The 19,832-nt window shown below is 46.6% G+C and overlaps 1 protein-coding gene across 1 annotated transcript; it reads left to right on the top strand.

The window, feature by feature from the left end:
- Window positions 1–6,816: 6,816 nt before the first annotated feature.
- On the top strand, window positions 6,817–19,629 carry LOC141993595 (voltage-gated potassium channel KCNC1-like). The gene is made up of 5 exons (XM_074963144.1): window positions 6,817–6,885; window positions 8,024–8,141; window positions 12,909–12,956; window positions 14,872–15,423; window positions 17,688–19,629. The coding sequence occupies exons 4-5, from the start codon at window positions 14,932–14,934 to the stop codon at window positions 18,489–18,491; spliced, it is 1,296 nt and encodes a 431-aa protein (XP_074819245.1). The 5' UTR covers window positions 6,817–6,885; window positions 8,024–8,141; window positions 12,909–12,956; window positions 14,872–14,931; the 3' UTR covers window positions 18,492–19,629.
- Window positions 19,630–19,832: the final 203 nt, after the last annotated feature.

The following is a 19,832-nucleotide window of genomic DNA, read 5'->3' as shown; positions in this document are numbered from 1 at the left end:
TATAAAAAGAATGACAGAAGCAGAGGAATGTAGCTAATGCCTGGCCCAAAATGAGTAATTAACACCTGGAGGGAGACCTAATTTTTTGGAAGCTAGGGTCAGGGAAGAAAATAAAGTATTAGGTTGAAAACAGAATGTGCTAAATTAAGATAAGTAAATAGGTCAGTAGGCCAAGAAGACAGAATGTCAAGGCCAACTAAGATAAGAGGGAAAACAGAGAACTATTTACTATGAAATAGATAATAAGGGACAAAGAATGTAGAGACGAGGTAAAGAGCAAGTAGAATCAGAGTCAGTGGGTGTATAGTAAAGGCAATGAGATGTGTAATGTACATAAAGGGAGAAGGTTTCTGTTTAATTTTGGAGCTGTAATCTACCCTGCATCCACCCCCACTGCATTTGACTCTGACCAACTCAGTGTAGCACTGCAGTATGTAACTTGCCACTTATATAAATAAACTCCCGCGCCCTATCCAACGCCCCTGTTCCCCATCCCCTGACTGCCCCCGAGACCCTCTGGCCCGTATCCAACCCCCCCAGTCTGGCCTGGCCCCCTTACCACACTGCTGCTCAGAACAGAGTCCTCACCAAATCCCACCCTGTCAGGGTTCCCTCCCCACTCTGAACTCTAGGGTACAGACGTGGGGACCCGCATGAAAGACCCCTAAGCTTATTCTACCAGCTTAGGTTAAAAACTCCCCAGGCACAAATTCTCCCTTGTACCTTGGGCTTAAGTAACGCTGCCACCACCAACTGATTTTAACAAAGAACCAGGGAAAAGGACCACTTGGAGTTCCTCTTCCTCCAGCAATCACCCCAAGCCCTTACACCCCCTTTCCTGGGGAGGCTTGAGAATAATATCCTAACCAATTGGTTACAAAATGATCAAAGACCCAAACCTCTGGGTCTTGGAACAATGGAAAAATCAGTCAGGTTCTTAAAAGAAGGATTTTATTTAAAGAAAGGGTAAAATAATCACGTCTGTAAAATCAGGGTGGTAAATACTTTACAGGGTACTCAGATTCAAAACACAGAGGATTCCCCTCTAGGCAAAACTTTAAAGTTACAAAAAACCGGGATAAACCTCCCTGTAGCAAAGGGAAAATTCACAAGTTGAAAACAAAAGGTAATCTAACGGGCCTTGCCTTATTTACTTACTCTTTTTGTAATATCAGAGACTTGTACAGGATGGTTTATAAGAGAAGGAGTTTTTTTGACCTGATGCTTCTCTGCTTTCCCCAGAGAATACACCACACAGCCTCCCCCTCCCCCCAAGATTTAAAAGTTATCTTCTTTCCCCATTAGTCCCTTTGGTCAGGTGCCAACCAGGTTATTTGAGCTTCTTAACCTCTTGCAGGTAAGGAGGAATTCTAGGCTACCCTTAGCTGTATGGTTATGACACACCCCCTGGACATCCCCTTGACCAATGACATGATGGCACTTACGGGGCGGGCGCAAAGCACGCCAACCAAGCTGGAGCGCAGCGGTGGAAGAGCGCTATGACGGACGTAAGTCAACAAAGGTCACGTATAGTGCTGGGGAGGCGGCGATTGGCTGTGCAGGCCCGGGCGGGAGGGCGGCCATGGGGGGTCACGGTAGCAGCGTGGGGTTCACTGTGTGACACAATTACAACTTTGTGCAGCTGCTGGGGAAGTTTGTACAGGCAACAAATACACCCTGCGAGGGCGGGCAGGGGGGACTCCGTCACCAGGGGTGGCAGGTTTGTAGAAATTTTGGTGGTGCCCAGAACCTGCCCCTACCCAAACTCCACCCCAACAAACTCTGCCCCCCCACCTGCCCAAGGCTCTGGGAGGGAGTTTGGGTGGGGGAGGTCTGGAGTGCAGGCCCTAGGCTGGGGCAGGGGATTGGGGTGCAGGCTCTGGGAGGGAGTTTGGGGATGGGAGGGGGTGCAGGCTCTGGGAGGGAGTTTGGAGATGGTAGGGGGTGCAGGGGTGAGGGCTGTGGGGTGTGGCTGCAGATGAGGGGTTTGGGAGGGGCTCAGGGCGAGAGTAGTGGTGTAGGGGGTGAGGGCTCTGTCTGGGGATGGTGGGGTGGGGTGTTAGAGAGGCTCAGGGCTGGGGCAGAGGGTTGGACTGCAGGGGGATGAGGGCTCTGGCTGGGGCTGGAGATGAGGGGTTTGGGTGTTGGAGGGGCTCAGGGCTAGGGTAGAGGGTTGAGGGTGTGGGGGGTGAAAGCTGTGGCTGGGGGTGTGGGCTCTGGGGTGGGGCAGGGCTGGGGATGAGTTTGGGGTGCAGGCAGGCTGCTCCAGGACAGGGGCCAGAGAGGAGGACTCCCCCCAGCCCTTTCCCTGCCGGCAGCAGCAAGCTCTGGGGGAGGAGCCCCCCTTTCTTGCCCCCCCCCCAGCAGCACACTCACCCCCATCACTGTCACTGCATGTGCTCCTAGGGCCCCTCTCAGGTCCAGGAATCTCCCTCGCCTCCCCCGTGGTGGGTGCCGGGGGGGTGCTGCGTGCGCCTCCTCCCCTGCTGTTGCCCCTGACTGTAGCCTCATTGGGGGGTGAGGGATGGGGCTGCCTCCTTGTCCTGCATGGGGCAGGAGCGGTGACTGTGGGCAGGGGGTGGAGGTGGAGGGTCCCGCCAGAAAAGGGAAGGGTCTGAGGTGGAAGGGCAGGCTCAGTCAGTGCCCTGGCAGTCAAGGTGGGGGGTACTAGGACCCTGCGGCAGATGCAGGGACACTGTGCTCTTGAGGTGTGTGGGGGCAGCAACAGGGGGCTGGGGGGGGCAGGTGGGGCCGGGGAAGGACACCTGGCCCCAAATATTGGGGGGGCTGGGCCCCTGGGCCGACTCCACTCACTGCGCGCCGCTGGGGCCAGCAGCGCAGCAGCGATGTAACTGCCTGCAACTGCTGCAGCCTCCTCCTCTTCCTCCTCCCCCACCCCGAGCCTCCAGCAGGGGAGGAGCAGCCTTCCCAGCTGGAGCTCAGGGCATTAGGGTATGCCTGGGCACACCCCTGCGCACGCCTATGGGCATGAATGTATGGATGGGTAAAGCAAAAGGACCGAGAAACCGTGTGTAGCCCACTGGGTCATTTTCAGTCCATGCATTGTGCTTTTCTGAGATGATGGGTAAACATCCTCCCCATAAAAAGACAAAAAGCAGGGGAATGTAGTAGATAGAGTCTGAAGCACTACGCCTGGTGCACGATTTGAAGCCTGAACCAGAGGCTGTGAACCAAAGTCAGGCCATGTAGCAAAGTAGATGCTTACAAGTTCATTGTCCGGTACATGAACTTGGCACAGTTGTTGCTAGTTTATTAGATATTTACATAAATATATTTTAGCGAGTACAGATACATTCCAATCTAATACAAGATAAGATGGTTTGACAAAATAATAAATAGGGATGTTTTGTCCAAGATATCAGGAACAAGGGGAGGTAACATGTCATGAAATACGTAAGGGGGTGTTTAAATTGTGTTTTACTGTTGTTTGCTTCAGCCTATAAGTGTGAGGGTACTTCGCCTTAACCCTTTTGTTCAGCTGAGGGGGGCTAAGGGAAGTCCCGCCGCTGACTGAGCTAAGTCCATTGTAATGAACAGACATAGGTTAGTGTAACTGTAGACATTGATCCAGGGAGGTAGGACCATGCTTCATTGACAATAAACCTGGCCAAGTGCCTTCACCACTGAACCCTGTTTGTGGTCTTCCTTTATTAGTAAACTCCAGGTCTGCTGAACTACCATGCTGCACTGTCTACTAAGAATATTGAAGCTTCAAGGACAGAAGCAATGAGCAGCTACCTTAACTGTGTGTTATTGCAGTTTGGGTGCTCTTTAGCTTGTTATTAAGGATTTGTGTTTATAACATCAATAAGGGAATTCTTAGCTTGTTATTGTATTAGGAATTTGTGTTTGCACCAAGAAAGGGTGCTTTGTTTTGGAAAAGATACTTGTGTCAATCATTCATCAGAGGGTTGTATCCTCTAGTATTTTCTTGGGCACGCTGGAGACCCATACCTGATGAGAACAGATTGGGTTTGAGGGAGCCTTTGGTAAACCTGGGAGAGGACACTAGGTAGCTACTCAGGGGCTGGGGAGTACCTACATTCTGTTTTCTGGGGTAACCGTGGGGGGCAGTTGATCTCACTTAGATGTTTGGCTGATCATGCCCACTTGGAGTGGAAAGATGCTGCAAAGCTCCCTGGACTAAATATGGAATATTGGATTTTTTTTTTCAGGAGCACAGAGTAGAGCATGTCATTAACATAGAAATTGGGATTAATTCTCAATTTGAATTCAGGGTTGAAACCTGGTGTTAAAAGGTTCAACCCTAAATCAACCAATGCAATGGATATTACCCATTTTCATAGATTCCAAGGCCAGAAGAAATTATTGTGATCCTCTGGACTAAATTCCTGTATAAGACAGGCCATAGAAATCCCCAAAATAATTCCTCTTTGAACTAGTGTAATTTTTATTTATTTATTTATTTATTTTTGGTAATTTAAACATCCAATCTTGATTTATAAATTGCCAGTGATGGAGAATCTACCACAAAAAAATGTACATGGGTAAATTTTCCGAACGGTTAATTACCCTCACTGTGAAAAATGTACACCACCTTTCCAGCGTGAATCTGTCTAGCTTCGGCTTCCACCCACAAGATCTTTTTATACCTTTAGCTGCTACATTGGCCAGCCCATTATCAAATATTTGTTTCCATGTAGTAAGTGCTTAATACTTCTGCCGTTTCTGCATTATTATTGATATTATGTTTGAACATGATGATAATGTGGCAGACTGATCCTATGGTGGCTCAAGAGAAAGGCCAAGAGGGGGTTGTGCACAGATTGGGATAGAGAGACTGACCTCTTAGCAGAGCAGAGTGAGTGGGGTGGATCAGGTAGGAGCTTGGAAGGGCCAGCAAGACACTAATGTGGTTTGGTGAGGAGTTTGGTAACAAAGGGTTTTCTGGAAGGAGACCAGGGAGCAGAACAAAGAGATTCTGTGTGCATTAGACAGTAGGAGAGAGATTGGCCATCAGGGCCCATACATACATACATGTCAGGCATGGTCTTTTTTATGGTATTGTTTCTGGAATGGGCCTCACAGCCTCTTGTCACGTATCTGATGGTTCTCATGGAGCTGAAGGAATTTAGCAGCAACACAACCCTACAAGGGAAATAATTTATAGAAATCAGTCAGTTAAAATGGTATGAACTGAAATAGGGTATATGCAGTGAAAATCCTGGCCAGGTACAACAAAGGGAGTTACTCCCATCAGTACGGCCACCCTTTCCCATTTGGATTATTAGAAAAATAACAACCTCTTCTGTAGAGAGACTGAATGAATTTAGCTTAATCTAAATAAATTGTCCCTGGAAACTGAACGAGACAGCTAGTTCTAGTGCTGTCTGGTGCTGGAGAAACTCTACTCCACAAAGTTCTCCAGCATTGTATCGCACAATAAACATTACAATATTGAAATAAACTTTACTGGTGAAAAATGCCTTGAGAGTGGGACACTGATGCCTCGCAATTACAGGTTTTACAAAAATCCTTTCACTGGTATTTCATATGCTGCGGACATATTATCTAGTGAGGTCCCTAGCAGACTTCATTTATACACCACCATGATATGAGGCTGTCAACGTGATTTATCCCCCTCACTAGATGGGTCATGGCTACTGCTTATAGAATCAGAGAAGTTAGAGATGGAAAAGTCCTACAAGAGTTCATCTACTCCATCCCTAGAGTGCTCCACTTATTCCGTGGCTGAGAAGTTGGCTGCAAAATGCATCCATCATTATGGAACTGCACAGAAAAATATTAGTTTAAAAGGTAAATCGCTAGCCCCCATGTGATCCAAGTGTAAATGCAGTACAGTCTGCCTGAGTCTGCAGTCAGCCTGAAAGAATAGCTCTGAAAGGTGTGAGTGGCTCTTTTCATCTCAATAAATTGTTAACTCTGGATCCTGCTGGTTCCTGCTGATCACTTTAGCAGAGACATCCAGCTGACGATATGTTTATTGTACACTCCCATACAACTGGATGCTGTGAAGCACAACAATACCCTAGCCAGACTTCAAACCTCTGGCTCTGTTGAAGGAGCTAGAGAATGAAGACAAATTATTGGAGGCATATAGAGACTTCTATATGAAGAAAGACTGAAGAGACTGGGATTATTTACTTTGGAGAAGAGTGTGATATTAAAAAACACCTAAGTGGATTACGTACCCCATTGACTTCTGTTGAATTTCAATGGGAATTAGGTGCCTAATTCACTTATGCACTGTTGGAAGTCCCACCTGAGATGACATGACAGAGGTATGCAAAATATGAACAGTGGGGGAATTTAAACTCGGCATTCCTATTTACTCTAATGCAGGGATTCTCAAACTGGGGTTGGGACCCCTCAGGGGGTCACGAGGTTATTACATGAGGGGTCATGAGCTGTCACCCCAAACCGCGCTTTGCCTCCAGCATTAATAATGGTATTAAATACATTTAAAAGTGTTTTTAATTTATAAGGGGGGTGGGGAGGTCGCATTCAGAGGCTTGCTATATTCAAGGGGTCACCAGTACAAAATTTGAGAAACACTGCTCTAATGGGATATTCAGTGACACTTACAGGAATACATTCAAAACTGTTAAAAATAAAGTACTTTTGCAAAGCACAGAGCCCTGGATACAGTGACAGATTTGGACTTTACAGTGAACTTTGTGTCTTGTTATTTATCTCCTTCAGATGGTGAATATCATTTTTGGGATCTCTTTTATACCGAGATGCAGAGTGGCCATCCTGGAAATGTTTAACTCACTGCTGAGGAAGGTCCATTATGTGATGGAATTTGAGCTTGTCAGAGATTCACATGGCCAGAAAGGAATCCAGCAGCATGAAGGGATCCATTTCTGTGAGCCTCCTGAGGTAATTACTAATGCCACAGCTCCTTTGCCGGCACCTGGCATTGCGCCTTACCCCTATTGTAGCCCAGTTCCTGCATCGCCTCTGCAGCGTTCACATAGATATCTTCATTCCTGTGGTTACTCTACAGCTGGCATTGCACTGCCCCTTCTCTCCAGAGGCAGTTGAGATTCAGGATTTCCTTCCTGATCCATGCAGCAACATGTGGTTTAGCTGGGAATCTATCTTTGTGCAGATCCATACCTATCTGTTCACAGAGGTGGTCTAGGAGGTGTGCTCGCACACGAGGGCTCCCAGGAAAAGAGGCATTTCCAAAATATGCTGGGGATTTTAAAGAGGGGGTGGGATGGGCTTCTGGTCACAGTGCCCCCTGGGCAGTGGTGTTCAAAACAGTGACTAGAGCGGTCACTGTTGAGGGAAGTAGGGCATAGTGAGACTGTTGCTGATGGACTGTTTTTTACCAAAATAGGTAACATTGTCCATGGTGGTATTTTGCAAGCAGAAGTATGTTGGTTATGGACTTGTGTAATTCGGGGTTTCACCAACAGAACCAATTTTGGGTGAGGATGTATGCAAACCTGTAGTGACAAAATGCAACTTCAGCCAACAAAACTTTGTAGTGCAGACCAGGCATAAGAGATCAAGTGGATGGAGAATATATTTCTGTTTTGCTGAATGCATAGAAGTGTCCTTAACACTGTATTTCATCCATGTGCTTTAGTTCAGCTAGGCTCATTTATCTGTAATTTTTATCTTGAGCACAATTTTGTACATAGTAATAGAATACTTCCAAGTGTCTGTGGTCTAGTGAGTCATGCCTGGAGTTAGAGATCAGGAAGTCCTGAATTCTAATCACAGCTCTGATGCTAGCTTATCAGTTCACCTCTCCCTGTTTTGGTTTCTTTTCCCATTTTAAAAATGGGTGAAGTTTAAATATATTGTAGAATAAGAGGAACCCATATGGCCTCCAAAACCTACTTCCTCAAGTTTGAATGAGAGAAAATGGTGGAAAGGGATGATTCTTGACACCTTACAGTTATTCATGTTAATTGCATTTTGATCACTGGTTAACAGTTTGATATCCTCAGATACCATTTCTCTGTCATTGTGGAAACCATGCCCGTTTCATCTTGTCTTGCAGACAGCAGTGGAAATTCACCCTCTTCCAGAGCATCAACTTTCTACAGTGAATTCAGCGAAGACAAATGCTCCACAGCATCAGCTGGGACTATGATTTGCAGTGTATCTGGAAGTGCCTTGTAAGTGATTCTTGTCATCTTAGTATTGAACAGTGATTTGAGGGTTGGTAGCATGAAGTGTACTATAGCTCAAACTCACTTTCAGGCTTTAGGGTGTAGATAATATAGTGTAATCCCCTTTCTCCTTCATAGGACCTTTCTAATTCCATATACCAAGAGCCATAGGGATTGCTCCATTTGGTCTTATCAAGAACACACACAACCTAAGAATTGGGCTGGCTAAGCTTCTAGCTGGATTATTATGAGGCAGTATGGAGTGCACAATGTATTCAAAAGAGGAAACAGCTTTACTGTTGTCATCTTTCAGTTACTTTTCAAGTCATCTTAATACTCACCTTTGAAGATCGGTTTGTTTGCTAGTGCTTGGCAGATGATATATGCACTATGCATGTGTAACAGGATGGTCTGCCCCTTTAAGGGCCTAGGGCCACCAGCCAGCCCCGTTTGAGTGTCAGACCCAGCTAGGAAGGGGTCCAGTGATCCCTATAAAGGGCTGAGAGAGTTCAACTGGAGGGAGATGGGTTTCTGCAGTAGGTTCCGAAGCAGGAACTGGACGAGAAGGGTATGTTCTCCTTTCAGCCTGAGAGCAGCAAGGAGGAAAGAATGATGTTTTGCTTATATTTTATGTTTCAAGACTAAAACTGCCCTGAGGGAAGATCCTGAAAGAGATCTAGGCATAGGGCTGAGTTTTTCCTGTGCCTACAGTGTCCCTACGACTTATATTCAGGAGGGATAAATCCCCATATTCAGGAGACGGGATGTGGCTTGAGCTCTGACTCTGGAATGTGTGCCCCACAAAGGGTGTCACTTCTGGAAATGAAGACTTCAGTTGTTGTGTGTTCTGCAGATGGTTCATATCCTAACACCAATAAACCTAATTCTGCCTGTTGTCCTAACAATTACATCACTCTCTGGCAGCAATGACTGAGGCCATCTCTCTCTCTTTCTTCTCCTCACTACAAAGCAGAGTTAGGTCACCATGTTCTAAAGCACTTAGGATTTCTCATCTGTTCCTCTTTTATTCTTTTAAATGAATTAAGCGCTGGTGAAAAGTGCCAGTTTGAAAGCCCCAGAGACTCCAGTCTCCCTCTTTATCCTCAGAAGAGGAACAGTATAAGCATCAGTTGTGCAAGCTCCCTCTAGCAATGTGCCTCTTCCTTGGTGAGGAGGAACTGCTTCTAGGGGTGAGTAGGGAGTTCAGTCTCTGGATGTTTTGCTCCTTACCTTCTCTACTGAGAACAAGGAAATCAGTTATTGCCAGTTGTGATTGTTGTTTCTATGATGCAGACACCTGTTGCTTAGGAACTGGATGGATATGTCTGACCCCTAACTCATTTCAAACAGGCAAATGACTTTCAGGGTCACATTCTTTCCTGTGCTGAAGGCTGGAGGAGGTGTCAGAGGCCAGTGATGGCTCCCTCATCTCAAGCAGTCCTGGTGTACATTAGAGCAGCCTAAGAGGGATGTTCTAACTTAGGTCAGCAGGTTATGGAACATCAACAGTGGCCAGATTGGTAGAAGAGAATATGTCCCTCAGTTGCTACTGACTTGAGATGGAGTTGAACCGGTGAACTGCTTTGTAGTGGCTCTGTTTCCTGCCAGCCTTTCAGGACCCCAGCATATCTTATACTTGTTTAGTATTCTTAGGCACCATTTGTATTTAATAAATTGCTAATCATCTCCACCAGCAACTCATAAATCATCTTTCTTTCAAGAACCTTTTTGGGAGTTTATTCTATCTTTTTCAGATGATAAATTACTTTGGACCAGTTTCTTTTCCCCGTTTATACCAGTGTAAATGCAGAGTAACTCCAGTAAGTAAATTAAGCCACACCAGATTTAGACTGGTGTGACTGAGAGCATAGTTTGGTCTTTCCTATATATCTCAGTATGAGCAGATGGGAAAAACATCCTAACACGTTTGTTATACACAAAAGCTGTTTTTATTAAATCAGAGAGAAAATACAGAGAAATGCTATAAAGAATCTGGTATTGGAAAACAGGAAACAATAGCTCAGATGTTGTTAGCAGCTGGATCTAGTCACTTTCACTATCTTCATTTCATCTACTAGTGGATCTGAATCTGTTTTGGTATAATATGGTCTTTGAAAACACAGCAAAGTTTATTACAGTAATAACTTTCCCAAATCTGCCAGGCCCTGGGCCTGAATAAATCTAGGTCAAAATGAAACAAGAGATTCATTACCCAAAGAAAAGTGAAATGCGGGAAGAGATTTGAAGGTCACTGCCAAGCTCCTGCAGTGCTTCATGCAGGGAAAGTAAATTCTCAGAAAATACCAGACAAAGAGAAAACTTGGAAAAGGGCCCTGTTCTCTGGAACTGGATTTGCACTTTCCATCTGTGTTTAACCATGATCGGAAAACACAGGCTCTTGTTGTATTGCTATCAAAGGGCCTTATTCAGAGCCCAGTAACAGCTTGTATCATTTTGTTTCCTATTATTTCAATGGCTTTTCGCATCTGGAACATACCTCTGGGCTTCAGTAACCAAAATGAGTGCAAATGTTTTAATGTGCTCATGTGAAAGTGTACTGTAGGAGGTGCTATAACGCCTGTGGACTTAATTTCTTCCATCCAATATGAAACTAAGTGGGACCTTAGAATAGATGGGAAAATTGAGCAGCTAACACCAGACCATAACACAGCGAAGGAACTGGAGAAAGACCTGAGGCCTGTAAAGCAGCTAACACCCATATTTACACAAGAGCCAGGGAAAGAACTAGGTATCTACAGGGTTTCCATGTTGCAAAAGGCACTAGAGTCACAGTAGGTGAACACTTGGGTGGGCACAGGTTGGTGATAGACACTCAAAAGGGATTTATCAAGACGGAGTCAAACTTGATGTCTGTGATGAAGTGATTGTGACGGGGACAGGAGTGAAGAAGCATCTATGATTCACTTGGGGCCACTCATCCTCCTCCTCTCCCCCGGCACCTGGAGCAGAGGGAAACGTATTCACACAACGGCCCTGACCATTGTGTCTGGCCGAGCTGCACTCACTGCATGAGTGTGAGGGGGTGGACAAAGGTGACTTAGTGCTTCCATGATCCTGAGGCCAAGAGCCAGGCCTGCCGACGCGGGGGAGGGGAGGAAAGGGGGCAATTGTCCAGGGGCCTGGGAGATGTAAAAGGGCCCAGGGGCACTGGCCACCACCACTGCTGCAGTAGCAGCGGCAGCAGCCAGGAGCCCCAGGCCCTTTTAAATCGCCCGGACAGGCCACAGGGCTCCTAGACGCACACGGGGTGGTACCGGCGGCGACAAAGACAGCCAGGCAGGCATGTGGAAGCCCTGGACATCCTGGAAGAGCACCCAGTGACTGTTCTGCCCTGGGGCCCGGAATTGCCAAGAGCTTTAAGCTAAAACAACAACTAGCAGAAAGGGGCCATTCTGGCAGCCAGGGAACAGCAACACTTTGCCATACCCCCTTCCACCAGCTACGTCCCTGTGCTGGACGCTTAGAAGCACGTAACATGGGGCTGTCTGTGATGGCTGTGCGCCACCCTGGGAATCCTCAGCTGCCTGGCTAGTGCAGCTGTACAGCCCTTTTAGCTGCAGGAGTGGTGCATATGGGGGGACCAAAACTGGCCCAATTAATCAGCCTGGAAAGTCCAAGTACAAATACCTCTTTTCAGAAAGAAGAAAGAGGGATTGCAGAGCCCTAGGGAGCATAACTAGGTGTAGTGAGTTAAAATGAAACAAACCAATCTTAGGTGGAATATCTGGTAGATCTTTCTCTGATGAGGTCTGAATCTGCCTCTGTGCTTGTGTAATTTAAAACTAGACTGGAGCTTTAGGGTACGTCTACACTGAAATAAAACACCTGCGGCTGGCCTGTGTCAGCTGACTCGAGTTTGCGGGGCTCAGGCTGCAGGGCTATAAAATTGCAGTCTAGACATTCGGGCTCGGCTGGAGCTCATGTTCTGGGACTCTGTGAGGCAATTTTATAGCCCCACAACCTGAGACCTGTGAGCCCAAGTCAGCTGTCACAGGCCATCTGTGGGTGTTTTATTGCAGTGTAGACATACCCTCTTAGGAAATAGCCTAATGCTGGGGTGAGAAAGGTGACGTGAAAAGTCCTTTCTGTCTCTAATTCCTTTGAATAGTATTACAGGTAGTCTGAGAGAGAAAATCTGGAAACGGACTTTGAGGAGTAATTAAAAGACCATCTCAAACACTCTGTCTTGAATAGTGAATTTTCTTTTAACAGTCTCAGCAGTTAGATACCTAAAATTTTCCTAATATAATCAGGGACCAAAACAAGTTAAAAATTTGCAGGTGCAAAAGTTTATTTCCTCTGCAGCTAGAAATGAATGGAAAGCCCTTTACATGAAAGGAGGGTGGCAGCTCTTTTTTTAATTTAACTTGAGTAAGGAACAGTCAGGAAAGGAACAAATTTTCCCTGCATTTCTGTTGCTCAACATTCTAATTTTAAATTAGGCCCAGGAAGCTTGAGCATTACATATTTTCAAAATACCACTGTTCTTTGAGGCTGTAAGAAGCACAGCGGGTGGCAGAGGGAAGAATAATGTGGCCAGAAGAACATCTGGCTTGGCAGTTGTTGACATGTTTGAGTATTATTCCTTAGAGGATGAAAAGCGATTGCTGATAGGACAGACTTGGAGGGGATTGGGGGGGGTTCAACATCTTTTCTGTTCGATTGGTTGGTTTTGTTTTCTAGCATCCATGAGCCTAAGCTTGGAGCCCAGCCACTGAACATTCTGTTTTCACTGAACTTGTCTCTTCCTAGGCTTCTTCTCCTCTCCTCTGGTCACAAAGCTACTGCAATAGCTCCAAGGTAAGGCTCTGAAATGTAGCTTTTTAGTTGATTTCTCACTTGGGATTTGTACTGTTGAGCAAGAGGCATCTAGAATCCTAAGCAGATGAATAAGAATTTAGCAAAGGCATTTAAAATCAGCTTTTTACACAGCTACTTGCTTGTAAAAGGAAGGAGAATGCTCTCGCAAAGGTCCAGTAACAGGTTTTTTGAACTCTGAGAAGGTTAGTCTAACTTGCTGTGTCACTCATATCCTCGCTGCAGTATTTGAGTTTATGTGCTGCAAGCACGAAGCAGTGTGTGTATCTATGTACTGTGTGGGCCCAGTCCTGCTCCTATTGAAATCAATAGGAGTTTTGCCATTGACTTCACTGGAAGCTGGATCAGGCCCTTGGTGTGTGTGCATGTGTGTTGAGGGCCGTCACTGTGGCAGCCAAACAGCAATTAATTTATGCTTCTAGTGAACTTCTGAGCTAGCCCCATCCTTCTCTTACCAAGCCTTCTGGTGAAAGGGCACTATATGGGGAGCCTAGTAACATACTGTGATAGTGTCCAAGCCCTTCACTTCTGGACTGTAGGTTCAAATCTTGATTACCAGCAGGTCACAAGTGGAAAGGCGCTGAGCTCCCATTCCTTGGTACCACACAAGGGAGCTGGTGCTTCTCTGCCCAAGTGCTTTCCACAAAGACAGAAGAAGGTGCCAAATGGACCACACCATAGTATAAAGTACAGACAGGAATGAATGGGTGGGGTGCACATATGTGAGTGGGAAGGAAAGAGAGGGCAGGTCTAGAACAGCTCGCAGTGATACAGGTCAGAACTGAGAGGTACATCCCAGGACTGCCATAGAAGGCGGCAGTATGTCAGAAATGACAGAGGTGTCTGTGTGCGTGATATTCATGGGTCCTTTCTGAAATGCCCCAGTTCTCTGTCATGGCCACATGTTGTATGGTGCAGGTTGACTCATGAAATTTCTCTTGTAATGACATTAATACAGAACTGAGAAACAGCTTCCACACATTTGGGCTCAACATATTTTAAGCTTTGGAGAATGAAGCTGATACTGGGTTATCAGTAACGGTACATGAATCATGCTGCTCAGTGACAGAGTCCTGGGCAACAGGGTCTGGGATTGCTATGGAGGCATCACATTCAGCCCCTGGAGAAGGGAGTGCCTCATGTTGTTCATGAACCTCTCCAGGCTGACCCAGGCGTCGTGTTGATAGACTCCAGGAGGAAACAGCATCCTACAGCTGAGCAGATGGTTATGCCCAACATGAGTCCAGAGGGGAGGAATAAAGAGGCAAAGGGGAACCTCAGAGAACATTTACCTCCCCCTCCCAGAAAACATGGTCCAGTTGACAGCCATGCAGTCATATCATCTCACTTGTGACTCTCCAGATCATCAAGGTAATGTGGAGAGAGGAGAAAATCTCCCACACACAGCAGGATAGGTGAAGTCTAAAAGATCACCTAAAGCTCTGGGATGAAGACCGTGGTCAAAAGCTCTGCTCCTCTGGAACATGGGACCTTGCCTTCTCTAACATAAATACATGCCAACATGTATATTAAAAAAAATAAATTATATTACAGTAAAAAACCTCTACCAAAAACAAGACACTCCAGAGTATACCCTTCTCCCATAGGGAGAAGATGAGAGAACAAACAACACGTGACAGACAGTCATGTTGCTTAGTGCACTATTGGAAGGCGTTCAGATGAGTGATGAGCTCAGTAGAAGAGCCTATATTGAATAGAATATGTCAGTAGTGAGAGGAGTCGGACACTTTCTCTAGGAAATTCCAGTGCTCAGGGAAGTTACAAAATGAGCTTTAACAGAGTGGTGTGACATGACATGGAAAACTGCCCTGCTTCAGATTTGCAGCCTTGGGGGTTTTGTTTTAATTTACATTCTTACCCTTTCTCCCTCTTGTAGGCTTGCTAGAGATTAACAGAAGCCAATCAGAACGTGAACTCACCACTTGACACCTGAAGGATGGATGGCTCAAAAGAGAAGATCATCCTGAATGTTGGAGGAATCAGACATGAGATGTACTGCAGCACCCTCCGGACCTTCCCAGGGACCAAGCTGTGCAGCCTCACAGAGCCCCATGCCAGCACACTATACGATTATAACCCTATCACCAAAGAATTCTTCTTTGACAGGAGTGCTCAGCTCTTTGGCTATGTGTTGAGCTATTACAGGACCAAACACCTCCATTGTCCTGCAGACACCTGCAGATCAGTCTTAGAGGAAGAGCTGGCTTTCTGGGAGATAAGTGATGCACAGCTGGCACCCTGCTGTTGGCTGAAGCTGACCAACAAAGACAGCCAGCTGGAGGAATTTAATGTTTGGGATGAGAATGAACATGCCGATGACGAGCGCCTCGTAGTCCAGGTGGAAAGAAGGGATTTCAGCTGGAGGGCCAGATGGCAGCCAAAGATCTGGTCTATCTTTGAAAAGCCCTTTTCCTCTTTAAGTGCCAAGGTAATGCTCCAAGTGGAGAACCAGATAGATTTGTCAGCGTGAGCCTGAATCTGTTGGGGTTACCAGAATTTAAACCTCAGTGGAAAAAGCTTAGGAACTTGCAGCTCTAGTGCACGGGTTCAGAGTCCTGCTTACAGATACAGTACTTGAATAATTAAATACAACATCCCAGAACAACAACTCGATTCACCAATATTTTTAGTGCGCAGTTCAGCTTGCTCTGATTTGGGTAGGTGATGCTGCTATTAGTTACATAGAAGTATTTGCCTTGGTATTCCAGGGCAATTTGTGAATCCTAGAGGTTTCATGAGTTTTAGCACTAATGAAAATTCATACTAGAAATGAGCTATTTACTATGAGTTATTTTTATATTATAAAATCTTACTAATCCCACTTGGGAGCTGAAACCAGACCATGTGACTTAGGTGACCCCCTTCCCTATTCAACATGATTAATAAACAATTGAAGTGATCATTTCATAAACAACCTACTGCAATGGTGGGCAACCTGCGGCCCATCAGGGTATGCTGAATGCAGGCCGTGAGACACGTTGCTGACATTGACCGTCCGCAGGCACGGCCCCCCGCAGCTCCCAGTGGCCACAGTTTGCCGTTCCTGGCCAATGGGAGATGTGGGAAGCGGCGGGAGCTGTGGGAAGCGGCGGGCCGTGCTGGCTGCCGCTTCCCGCAGCTCCCATTGGCCAGGAACGGTGAATCGCAGCCACTGGGAGCTGCAGGGGGCCGTGCCTGTGGATGGTCAACACCAGCAACATGTCTTGCGGCCCGCAATCAACTTACCCTGTTGGGCTGCAGGTTGCCCACCACTGATCCATAGGCTCTAAATTATGCCTCCAAAGCATTCAGCAAATATTTTTGAAAATAAGGATCAGTTCATGAAAGTTCTCTAACCAGAAACACAATAAATGTGCAATTAATATAGGGTCTGATTCTGACCTCACTCCAGTTTTACAGCTGACTCCACTGACTTCATTAAAATTACTCCTGATTTACACCAGTGTAAATCTGTTATTTGTAAAGGAGAGTTTGACCAGCTTTAGACCTACTATCTACCTGTTATTAAACAATACAAGGCATGTAATTTGGAAGCCTGTGAAGTCCGTTAAGAGTCTGTTCACTGGAGTGACTCAAATTCAAACATTCTTCTTTACCTTGGGTTCTACCAGGTCACCTGCTTTTCTAAACCTTGGAATGGAAGTTAAACCAGGTAATGGTTGAGTTAATGCTAAACACTTATGCCAGGGGCCTTAATAACACTCAGGTGATTTCTGCTTGTTCTGCTTGTTCAGGGGAAAAAAAGTGTCAACTCTCAGCTCATTTTATTTTCTGTAACTAAAATGCTGTTATGTCTCCCTGCTAGTGCTGTGCCATGGCTGTGGCCCTTTGCTGTGCCCCACTGCTCTGCATGCTAGGACTGCGCATTTGCTACTGTGCTGTGTACAGTTAAATAGTTATTTAGTGCATTTCATTAATTCCTCTCCTCTCCTCTCCGAATAGGCACTTGGGGCAGCAACTGCAGGTTTGGAGAAGGCAGAGGACATTTTCCAGTCTGTCTAGAACAGCTGAGTCACTTGAGCCAGCACTTTGTGCTAGGGCAGGGATCAGCAACCTTTGGCACATGGCCCATCAGGGAAATCCGCTGGTGGGCCGGGACGGTTTGTTTACCTGCAGCAGCCTCAGGTTCGGCCAGTCACAGCTCTCACTGGCCACGGTTTGCCGCTCCAGGCCAATGGGGGCTGCAGGAAGCAGCACAGGCTGAGGGATGTGCTGGCCCCCTCTTCCCGCAGCCCCCATTGGCCTGGGACAGCGAACCGCGGCCAGTGGGAGCCACGATCAGCTGAACCTGCGGATGCGGCAGGTAAACCAGCCCGGCCTGGCCCACCAGGGGGCTTACCCTGGCGGGCCGCATCCCAAAGGTTGCCGATCCCTGTGCTAGGGCAATCTCAGTGAATTTGTCCATATTGCTCCAGCTGTCAGATGTCTCCCTTCTCTACAAGTCCAGATGCTAATAGTTCACATTATTTTCCTTGACCCAGATCCCCCTCTTGGCCCTGGACAGGTAAGAATGGAAAAGAAAAAGAAACCTTCAATATGTGAATCAATTCCTAGACAGAAATTGGGTAAAAGTTAGTCTAGGAGAAGGTAATGTTTGATGCTGAGAATCTTGGATGTGAAGTGAGGCTTTGAAGTTTTGTGATACTCTCACACTGACCTGATCCTACATTTGACTTTTCTGTCCCTCTGCAGTGCCTGGCTATTATTTCTCTCCTGTTCATCATTGGAATTGTCATCATATTCTGTGAGGAGACGAAGGCACAGTATGAGTACTTTGCTGCTAACCTTACCATTTTCGGCCGTTCCGATGTGATCCACAGCATCCATGAGCCTTATTATCACCAGGCCCCTTACCTGCTTCACCTGGAGCTGTTCTGTGTCCTCTGGTTCACTTTTGAGTTTTCCATGCGATTTTTCTTCTGTCCAGACAAAAAGAAATTCCTCAGGAATCCTCTGAATGTGGCTGATTTCCTCTCCCTCTTCCCAGTTTACATTGAACTCTTCACCACCGAGCAGATTCAGAAAATGCCTAGCCTAGCACTTTGGCTGGGTTTTGTCCGCATAGTCTACCTCCTCAAACTTCTGAAGATAATCAAACTAATAGAGACCCCTCTGATCCTGAGAGTCCTGTCCTACACGCTCAGGTCCATCATCCAAGAGATCTGCTTCCTGCTGATGATCCTGGCCTTTGAAACCCTCTTCTTTGGTTCTCTCTTTTTCTATGGCGAGTTGCTAGGTGTTCATCCTTCTTACCGGGGGGATTTGCACTTCACAGACATTATCATTTGCTTCTGGTGGGCTCTGATCACGCTAACCACTGTGGGCTATGGCGACATCATCCCTCTCACCACCTTTGGCCAGGTGATGGCAGCCTTTGCTGCAATATTTGGCATGTTAACTATTATCATTCCAATCCCCATTTTCCTGGTCAAGTTTAAAGGCTATTATGCCACTGCCATAACCAAACAGAAGCTGAAAATGAGCAAAAAGCAATAATGCCGTTGACTTCAGATCATTGCTGCCTCGGGGCCCTTCAGAATTAATTCCAGTGTGGTTTGTTTCCACCACATTGTGGGAAGAACACATACTCCTATGAAAAGTCCATGCCACATTAATTAAGTCTGCCCCCTTGCTCCTGTTGGTATATTTCAAATCAATGTCAGGTACCCAGATCTGAGTTATAGCTTTCTATTATAGTGGCTAATGCTCTTTATGGCCTATCCCTATATCAAACAGCACTACAGTGACACTCAGTGTGACCCAATTAACACTGGAATCTTACCTATCCTTTGTCAGAACAAGATGAGAAAATTCACTTTGGACAGTTTCATCAACACACAAGATTTTTTTTTTTCCCCACCAGCAGGAAAAAACAATGCTGTTCACTGTGCAAAGCTATGACAAGCGATTCCCAGAGAATGCGGGGATGAAGGGCTGCACTGAAGTATAGACCAAGAATCTGCAACGTGCTGAATACTCTCAACCCCAGTAATGCCAGTTCAAAGTGGGGCCTAATGGGAAAATGTATGAGGCGCACACTCTTGCACCAGTCTTCTGCACACTCTCTGGGCCTGATAATCAGCTGGTGTAAATCAGTGCAGCTCCATTGACTTCAAAGAAGCTGTGATAATTTACACCAGCTGAGGATATGGGTCTGTGTGCCTCACAGGGACAGTCACACCTCCATTTTCATAGATGCCCTCTTTATGGAGAGAAATATGTAGCTAACATCTAAGGGTAAGGGTCAGATCTTGTGCCGAGCATCTGCTCCCAGAGTGGGATCTTTCACCTGTGAGATCTCACCTTGCATGGAATGGGGAGAGTCAGTTATCTCCATGGCACTGGACCCCACCAAGAGGCTTTTACCGAATCCTGGTGTGGGAAGTGGGTGAAGACTGCATGGACAGTGAGGCAGCCTGCATTAGGCTATGGCAGGCTGGGAGGAGAAGAGATGTAGGGATGCACATTATCTTCCCATCAGCCCTGTTACCAGTGGTGGGGAATCTTCCACCTTTAGGAAAGGACCTGGGACAGCTGCAACTAGAGCAGGGATCTCAAACTCAAATTACTAGGAGGGCCACATGAAGACTAATACATCGGCCTGAGGGCCGCATCATTGACACTGCCCCCCTGCTGCCCCTGGCCCCACCCCCACACCACCCCTTCCATGAGGCCCCGCCCCTGACCCCCCTCTCCCCACCTTTTCCCCACCCCCATTCTAACCCTTCCCCAAAGTCCCTACCCCAACTCTACCCCCTCCCTGCCCCTATTCCAACACCTTCCCCTAATCCCCGCCCCTGCCATGCTTCTTCTCTGCCTCCTCCCCTGAGCGCTTGG

This window comes from Natator depressus, chromosome 9 (genome assembly GCF_965152275.1).
Source record: "Natator depressus isolate rNatDep1 chromosome 9, rNatDep2.hap1, whole genome shotgun sequence".
Taxonomy (NCBI): domain Eukaryota; kingdom Metazoa; phylum Chordata; order Testudines; family Cheloniidae; genus Natator; species Natator depressus.
The sequence above is the reverse complement of the archived record's forward strand: the minus strand, read 5'-3'. Positions and strand labels throughout refer to the sequence as shown.